The sequence below is a fragment of the Cynara cardunculus genome (assembly GCF_001531365.2).
Source record: "Cynara cardunculus var. scolymus isolate 2C chromosome LG 6, CcrdV1, whole genome shotgun sequence".
Classification (NCBI taxonomy): domain Eukaryota; kingdom Viridiplantae; phylum Streptophyta; class Magnoliopsida; order Asterales; family Asteraceae; genus Cynara; species Cynara cardunculus.
Window position 1 is genome coordinate 640,583 of NC_037533.1, and position 9,471 is coordinate 650,053.

The window sequence follows — 9,471 nt, forward strand, 5'->3', positions numbered from 1 at the left end:
AAATAATCAATAAGTGTCTCAATATGAACATACGATAGCTATGAACATGCTAATGTGAACACGCCTACATTAAAGATTTGAGTTCGGGATGACAAACARTATACATTCTTCACTAAGTTTTGAATTTTAGTAAATCCACATCCTTGTTGCTCTATTTAATTATCTACTTTTTGTAATAATAGTTTTAGTTTTGAAGACTAACTACATAGGGGCTGTTCATTATGTTCATTAAAGATTTGACTTCGAGATGACAAACAATATACATTTTTCACTAAGTTTTCAATTTCAGTGAATTCACATCCTTGTTGCTCTTTTTAATTATCTATGTGTAATAATAGTTTTAGTTTTGTTACTGTTTTATGTCATATAGCACAAATCATATCATGCTTGTATAGGGGTTGTTCATTATGTTCACTGTGCTATATTACTTGATCACACACATAGCGATTACATTTTTTCATACTAGGATGCATTAAGACATTTGTGCACAAACACACATATATTAACAGATATCAAATCAACACAAATAACACAGACGTAGACGTTGGGATTCATTACTGTTTTATGTCATATTGTTGATGTTCATTAGGTTCACAAATCCAAACTTGTATGTATTTGTGAAGTGTTGTGTGTTGCGTGTGTGTGATGTTCATTAGGTTCACACATCCAAACTTGTATGCATTTCGCCAAAATCATCCATCGTTTTGATGAATATTATGAACCAGATTTTTBGSYAATGATATACACTATTGATCGTATAGATTGGCAGTTTCGTAGTTAATTGGAGGTTACGAAATTGTCTGAATAATATAGGTTCACGATGTGATGCGATTTTCTTACAAAATTACCTTTTGAACAATTGTTCATAGACATTTCATTTAATGCACTAATTAAATGATTATTTTTGTAGTCTCATTTAATAATGACCGTTTGATGAGAAAATGAACGATCAAGATCGGTTAGCATAGTTTGCACAATAGTTTGGGTTAGTATTTGAACCAGCCCCTACATATACATATACATATACATGTATATGTATACATATACAAACGGTCATTATTAAATGAGACTACAAAAATAATCATTTAATTATATGTATATGTATACATATACATGTACATGTATATGTATACATGTATATATATATATATATATATATATATATATGAATGTTCATACATTGTTCGCCAACATGCGAAAACATGAGTTTTGCTTAAAAGATATGCATTCTAAATATGCATATTTTGGTTCCAGTGTGTTTTTATATCGCTTCTTGCTAAGAACCCAAAGTTGTGCATTTCATGATTATTGCATACTGTAAAAATGGTAATTTCTATTATAAAGTTATAAAATGGGTGAATTCAAAAGAGGGTTATACCAAAAGAAAGTGATAGAGAAAGTACGAAAGTCTTATTGCTTTCATTTATTGCATAAGGTCTTGTCAAGTTTGTAAATACGTTGTATATATCGATCATATATCTGGTATTCAATCTAAAAAGGCAAAACTTGACGAGTTCTAAAAGGACTCATCGATGCTTAATTTAGAATGTAAAGTATACAGTGCGAGTATGAAACCACATGAAAACAGACCAAATGTGTGTGAGCACTTTTACAAACTACAACCCAAACTACATAATGCAGTAATAAAAAATATAAACTACAAACTGTATCGCGAAGGTTCTAAACCTGACGGTCTAGTATGGCACGAGCAGGTTATGCGGTTTGGCACAGCGCAAACGAATGATTTTCTCTTTTAAACAATCATTTTCTGAGAGTTATCTAAATTTGGAAATTTTACTTGATATTGAAGAAAGTTTTGAAAGATCTGTTGAGCAAAAAAAATCCCAAGAATCTCTACTTTTTCCAGATATTTGTTGGAGATGTTTTTTTGGCTCGACCAAGTCAAATAGTTAAAGCAGTTGGTTAGAGTTAGCTCGTGTTAGGCATGGCAACGGGGCGGGGATGGGGCGAGTTTTGTAATCCCCGGCCCCGGTTTGTAGTAACATCCCCCGGTCCCCAGCGGACACGGGGATTATCATCCCGTCCCGGTCAAATCTCTAGCAATCCCCTATCAAAACCCAATCAATCCCCAGTCAAACCCTATAAATAACATCCTTTAGTTTGATTCTACCGGGGATCCCCGACCCCATCCCCGGTTTGAGTAACATCCCCCGTCCTTGGTTTGAGTCTATCGGGGATCCCCGTCCCCGGGACCCATTTTAGTGGGGAATCCCCGTCCCCGTTCGGGTCGGGTGAGCCGGGTTCCCTACCGGGTCGGAGCAAATCACCATCCCTAGCTCGTGTTTGCGAACCCTTTTGCTGAATTGGCTCGTCTTCTCTACGTACTAAGAAAACTGAGAAGGTTTAATCATCGAAATGAAAAAAATAATGTTGTTTAGTGTCCAAAAAGAAACAAAATTGAAAAGTCAGGGACTGAATCTGGTGGTTTTAATACTTTGGTCTACACTGTCTAAATTGGGATTTCTTGACATATGACGCCGTCTCTCTCTCTCTCTCTCTCTCTCTCTCTCTCACTCTCGGCGAGAAACATGCACGGAAGACCGAGGAAATCTGCGACACCAGTAGACGAGAATGCATCAGCTCTCAAGGCTGCTAAGATTCGATCTCTTCAATCTCAATTTCTTCAAAATCATCACAACAAGATGTACAAATCGTATCTCAAATATCCATTTTTTTGTGGTGTTCTTTTATCCAAAATGCATCGATTGATCTGTGTTTATATTTTGGGCTTCGTCGTTGTAGTTACACTAAAGAAGCCCTTGAAATCAATGCGAAGCTTATCGAGGTTAATCCTGAGTTTATGACCGCTTGGAATTATCGAAAACTGGCATTTGAGCATAGTCTCAGTAGTCAATCTGAGGCTGAAAAGGGAGATTCGGATCATATCAAATCAATCATCGATGAAGAATTGCGAGTTGTAAGTTCCTATGTTGTTCACATTTCTAATTCAATTGCTTCCTTACACTTCCTATTGCATTTCATTAATACGAATTTCTAATAAAAGAGGTCATTTAACTCTGTGATCAGACGAGGTATATTTAACCTAGAAACTGCTATGAGTGTTAAATTGGTTAGATTTACAACAATTATAATACTTTTTTCAAAATTTGCAGCAAACCTGGCTTTAAGTTTCTGGTTCATTTCATATAGGGTCTATTTGTTTGGTTCATTTCATTGCGTTAAATTTATGGTTTTAGTTTGGGTTTCCGATCCTTATTTATGGACCCAGGAAAGGAAAATAGGAAATGGGAGAGAATGATCAAATTGAATTGAAAAGTACTGAGGTTTGGACTTAGAAACTCCAAATGTAGCTTTTCTTGAATGGTAGGAGCAATAAAGAATTTCCAAAGTTTTTGTGGCTTGTACTTGTTATCTATTGGAGGAGGTTACACATTTAGTAGGTGAGCAACTGTGCCAATTACTGTTTGCAAGAATGAAGTCTGTTTGACTTAAAGAATATTGAAGATGGAAACTACCTTGTGGAAAAACATAAAAGATTGTTCAATTGGAGATGTGTCACTTCTCCCAGCATTTGGTTTTATGAAGTTTTAATCAATGTCTTAAATGCCTCAAATTGGTCTTGCTAGATAAAATTTTGACCTTATATGTAGGTAGAGAATGCATTAAGGAAGAATTTCAAGTCGTACGGAGCTTGGCATCACCGTAAATGGGTGGTAAGCAAAGGAAATTCTTCAACAGAGAGGGAATTGAGGCTTTTAAATCTGTTCCAGAAGCAAGACACCCGCAATTTCCATGCATGGAACTACCGAAGGTGAAGACCTGTATTTGGTCATATATTTAATCAGGAAGTTATGTAATTTACATGAACCTTATTTATTATACCTTATTTAGATTCATAGCAGGCATGAAGAGCATATCGGAGGAGAAGGAGCTACAGTTTACAACAGATATGATAAATGATAACTTCAGTAATTATTCTGCATGGCATAATCGTAGGTATGGCCATCTATTTTGAATTTGCATGTGTGTAGATGACCATATTGTTTAAGGGGGTGTTAAAAGAACCATCAGTTATGTGCTTATATAGAAATGTTTGGGCATCTGTGCAGTGAAATGATAGTAATACTGTAATAGTCCATATGGTTCGTGAAATAAAATAATTATGCTGCTCTGACTAGAAAAGTGATTATTTTTTCTAGTGCATTCATGGATTCGTTAGGAAACGCGTGGCAATTACCATTTTCTTAAACAATTAGCAGATTAATGATTCCATATATTTGAATTTCCATCAAGAGATGGAAGAGTGCCCATATTTCCAAGTACATTAAAGAAAAAACCTATTAGGGTAGTTAAACTATTGAGAAGGTTCCCAAAAAGATGTTATTGAACTGGCAATAGCAGCAATACATGGAAAATTCATTAATCATGCAGCTCCATATTGGTCTATACTCGGAGAAGTAATAATGTAAATAGTGAAGGCATGAAACCCGACTGAACCTATACATCTAATTTGTAATTACTTGTCTAGCATTTGTTCTGCAAATTATTCCTTACTCCATGAACTAACCATTTAACTATAATTGGACATAATGCATGTTGTCCTCAATGTGCCCTTTTGTCTTGTACTTCATGATATATGAACCTTTAGTTGTGGTAGCATATCTGGGTGTTGACATGATAACCTTTCTTATTATGCGTAGAGGTTGTTTCCTTGAATCGAATCTGTGATCTTTCAGTCACATAGGAGTAACCTTTCCCTTGACTTTTTTTAAAACCCTTAAATTTTTGTTCCCACTAGAAACATGTCTTATTGGAGCATATGACATATTTCGATGGGGCAGCTCATCTCTATATTGATTAGGTGCACTTCCATTTTATTAAGGCTATAATAAGATTTTTATTTTTGAATACATTTTAGTGGAAAATATACCAGATCTTTCTATATATATTTTAACGAAAATTATACCTGACGTTCCTATGCATTTGAATGGAAATTGTAGCCAACTTTTCTGTCTATATTATATGATTTCTTGATGCCTGCTCACTTATGGATTTCTACAGTGTACTCTTATCTCATCTGCTGGAGAAAAAGGTCGAAGGATATTTTCCAAAGGAAACCTTTTTAACAGAGGAGTATGAGTTTGTACGCAATGCAGTTTTCACTGACCCAGATGATCAAAGTGGGTGGTTCTATCATCTCTGGCTTCTGGATCAAACTATTAAACTCGACATGCCTATTTTAGCTTCGTTCTGGCCTCCTCCTGGTTCTGATCTTAATGTACCAATAGATCTAGATGCTAATAAAGCGACCTTTCCTGTCATTCTCTATTTTAATGAACCTGTTGAAGGTGTAAGCTCTCAAACAATTACCGTTCAAACTGAGTATGACATACATGATAATATTACTTGGAGTCCACTTTCAACAAATAAATTTGGATGTGCTCTAGCCTGGGTGACACATATGAGAATACCCCATGAGGAACTTGACTCATCAAAGACCTATCAAGTGAAAATTAGCTCTGAACATTCCCAAGGCATAACTTCTTTGAGTGGTGTTTCGCTTAACCGACCCTGGTCTTTTGCATTTACTGTTTCTGTATGCCAGCATCTGCAACCTGCTGAAGGACAGAGTTTAGGGAGGTTGTCATTGACAGATGAAAATTTCTGTACAATTGACACAAATTTGAACATGACAGCCTTGCTTAAATCAGCTTTTCAGTTCACAAATGATGATGAGCAACCGACGTCATCAAAATGGAAGTCTGAGATAATAGCTAGCGAAATATCTCAATACCGAGAATTATTATCATGGGCAGAGTGGTATGCTTGACTTCTTCTTTTCTAATCCTGAATCTCCATGCTCCACATTGCACACCGATTGTCCTCTTAATGCTTTTAATTTTTTTTTGTGTTTGATTGATAGTAAAATTGGGAAGCTTACACTTGCGAGATTATTGGTGGCTTATGATGCCATGATAACCGGCACTCAGTTTACTCCAAGTATTGCGGAGGAAGTTTTGCAACTATTAACGGAATTGATGAAGTTAGACCCCCCACATTACCAATATTACAAGGATGAATACAGCTTGATTTTGTTAAAGCAGGTAATTGTTTTCTTCGCTAATTATATTCTTTGGTAGGGGAGTAACATTTGTTTTCTATTAACGGGTTTAAGCGTAAGCACTGAGGTCTAACTAGTTGTGAGTATAGGTTCTATTTTTACATGTCTGCACTCAGATAGCTGTGATATTGCAGGTGACTTCTAGCAAGGAATCTTTGCTGAAATATTGCTGGCAATATAAAGAGTCAACTTCTTTGAATATCACTGGTCCTACGTGTTTGAGATTGAATTCTCTATCATTGTCGCGAATTGGATCCATTGAGCAGTTGTTGTGGGTGCAAAGTCTTGATCTCAGCCATAACCAGCTTCATTCTATAGAAGGTACAACATTTATATTTTGCATTCCAACTCACATGCATGCTTGACCTCTCTCACATATACTTGGCCTTTGTAAGCTTGTGGATTACATATATCCATCGATTCAATTGGTGTACTTTTGAGGAGAAGCAAGCTATTTTCCTCTTTTGAGATAAACTGTTTGGGTATGACTCGTGCTAATGAAAATGGCTCTTCTCAGTTTAAAAGTTTTCTTCCATTCACCCTTACCACTTTGTGTTTCTCGTGTGTAGTTCTTCTCACATCAAGTAACCAAAACAAACTGACTCAGTAAATCCCACTCAGAAGTCGAGTCGTGTCCGCCGAGTTGGGGGGGGGGGGGAGGGGTCGAGACTTAGCAAACCTGACCTCTAACACAAAAGAGTTGATCGACTGTTTCAGCCGAGACACCCCCCTCCCCAGGTAGCTTGTGCAAGAGTGTGAGCAGCCAGTTAGAAAGAATAAAGACTAGCATTTGGTGAGTGAAGCATTAGAAAAATAAGTAAGAAATAGTAATGATTAGGTACATTGAAAACATACATAAAGTTAAGCAAAGGAAAGCCCACACAGTGAAAAAGGCCAAAAACACGCCTCTAGACTAAACTGCCGCCCCCCCCCCCCTTTGAAAACCTCTCCAACTCCCTTCTGCACGCTCGTTAGATGCCCCCATATCTAATCTGCTACCCTAGTTGCTCATTACGCTCATGTCCTTGGAAATATCCAAGGCCGTCATGTTCTACCTTAGTTGCTCATCTCACATCAAGTAATTGAAACAACAATTACATCTTTGTTTCTTCATGTCATATGAACCCATGAAATGGAAGTGTGAGGATGCTATTCTATACACAATCCATTCTCCACTTTGTGAGGTACATCCAAGTTTTTCTCACATCAGTACATCACATGAATGTGATTGACCATCATAAAAATCCGTTTCTCTGCAGTCTGCACACCATAGAAGACAACTTGAGAATGTCAAAACATTATATGGCCTAGATGACGAATTGAACCCAAATGCTCAAAACGAATAGGACCTAAAGGTGTATTGGCAAATTGTGTGAAAATATAACATACTTTATTCCGGTTCCTATTTTGGGTAACTTACTTTCAAAACCTTCATTTTGGTATCTAAGATGGAAAATCTCAAAACATTTAAGTACATGATGACCAATTTAAACATTAATCCGTTACCATGTTGATGTGGCGAATGACGTGGAATACAACCAAGTATTATGTGCTGATGTGGATAATACTGTGGATTTTTTATATCAAATATATCTTATTTTATTTTTCACTAATTTCTATTAAATAATCTGAATATATGTATATTTAGAGTTAGAGTTAGGAAATCAAATTTTGGTAAGTAGGAAGGTTATAGAAAAATGTTAACATGGAAATATATTTACATACATTAACATATCTTAGCATGAAACGTTAACATATGTTAACATGTTAATTCATGTGAATGTCCGCTAACAAAGTACTTTCTATGCTTCCTACAAAATTTTGATTTCCTACTGAAATCCATCTATATAACACGACGTCATTTTTAACGCCTTTATGGGATTCCTTTATGGGATTCCTTTACAGGATTGGAGGCTTTGCAGCTTTTGTCATGCTTAAACCTTAGTCACAATAAACTCGGCAGCTTCATGGCTTTAGACCCTTTGAGATTCTTGAAGTCACTGAGAATATTGGATATCTCCCATAACGAGATCGGTGCACACACTGTGGACACAAAGAGATATCTGTGCTCATCTCCTCTATCGCATAAGGTTGCTTTCGATAAGAACTTCGAAGAATTCGCAAATGGTGATGCTAAAGTGATGGACTTCTGGGAACCCTTCTCAATTTTTGGAGGTCTAAATTTGATTCAGCTGGATATTATGGGCAATGCTGCTGTGGATGAAAGGTTTGTTTTATTTTTGGTTAAATTGTTGCCTGCACTTAAATGGCTTAATGGTGAAGAATTGCATTAGCTAGTAATTTGTTTGCATTGTCTTACCTTCCTGTACTCTTATGCATAGTTATATGCATTTTTATACATAAGTATCATCTTCATTTTCTCTAGGAATCATCGTGTGTCTGTTTTTGTAAATATTTGTTGGCCTTGGTGAGGATAATTTTGTATTTATTTATAAAGCACTTTCGGTTTTTCTTGGAATTTTTAAGAGGTACAATCATTTTTGTTTTACGTACATGCCTCAAAGCATCATATGACCACTCACATCTCACGGCCCTTAATTTTCTCTGATGATGCCCTTCGCGCGCGCTCTCTCTCTCTCCCGCATAAAATTTCAGCTCATTCATCCCGCTAATAAATGAGTATTGATATATACACATCTATATATATATAGACTTGGGATCATGTGAGACCAATCTGTTTTCGTGAGACCCGTGAGACCATCTTTTTACACTTGAAACTTCACAGCAAAATGCTGTGAAGGTAACTTTTTTTAACCTTCACAGTGTTTTTGCTGTGAAGGTTCGACTTTTTTTAACCTTCACAGTGTTTTTGCTGTGAAGGTTCGACTTTTTTTAACCTTAACAGTGTTTTTGCTGTGAAGTTTCAAGTGTAAAAAGGTGGTCTGACGGGTCTTACGAAAACAGGCTGGTCTCACGTGAACCCAACCCTATATATATGTATATATATATATTTCACAGTATTTTACTGTGAAGTTTCAAGTGTAAAAAAATGGTTTCATGGGTCTTACGAAAACAGGTTGGTCTCACATGATCCCAAGTCTATATATATATATATATATATATATATAGAGAGAGAGAGAGAGAGAGAGAGAGACTTGGGATCATGTGAGAACAAAGATTTTTCGTGAGACCCGTAAAACTAATTCTCAACCATTGGGTTAGATCTACAATTTGAACATTCATAATCATAAAATTGTCACGAGGCTTCTTAATAATCACAAAATTGTCACCATGCAACTTTAGACCATTAGATTATTAACCTATAAAGTTGATCAATGAACATAAATTGGTCTTACGGGTCTCACGAAAAACTCTTGGTCTTACGTGAACCCAATCCTATATATATA

The 9,471-nt window shown here is 36.1% G+C and overlaps 1 protein-coding gene across 1 annotated transcript; it reads left to right on the forward strand.

Annotated features, from left to right (window-relative positions):
- Positions 1-2,549: 2,549 nt before the first annotated feature.
- LOC112514766 (geranylgeranyl transferase type-2 subunit alpha 1-like) lies at positions 2,550-8,488 on the forward strand. Its single transcript, XM_025121367.1, has 8 exons — positions 2,550-2,665; positions 2,764-2,938; positions 3,633-3,793; positions 3,874-3,978; positions 5,044-5,802; positions 5,906-6,086; positions 6,238-6,424; positions 8,009-8,488. The coding sequence occupies exons 1-8, from the start codon at positions 2,550-2,552 to the stop codon at positions 8,395-8,397; spliced, it is 2,073 nt and encodes a 690-aa protein (XP_024977135.1). The 3' UTR covers positions 8,398-8,488.
- Positions 8,489-9,471: the final 983 nt, after the last annotated feature.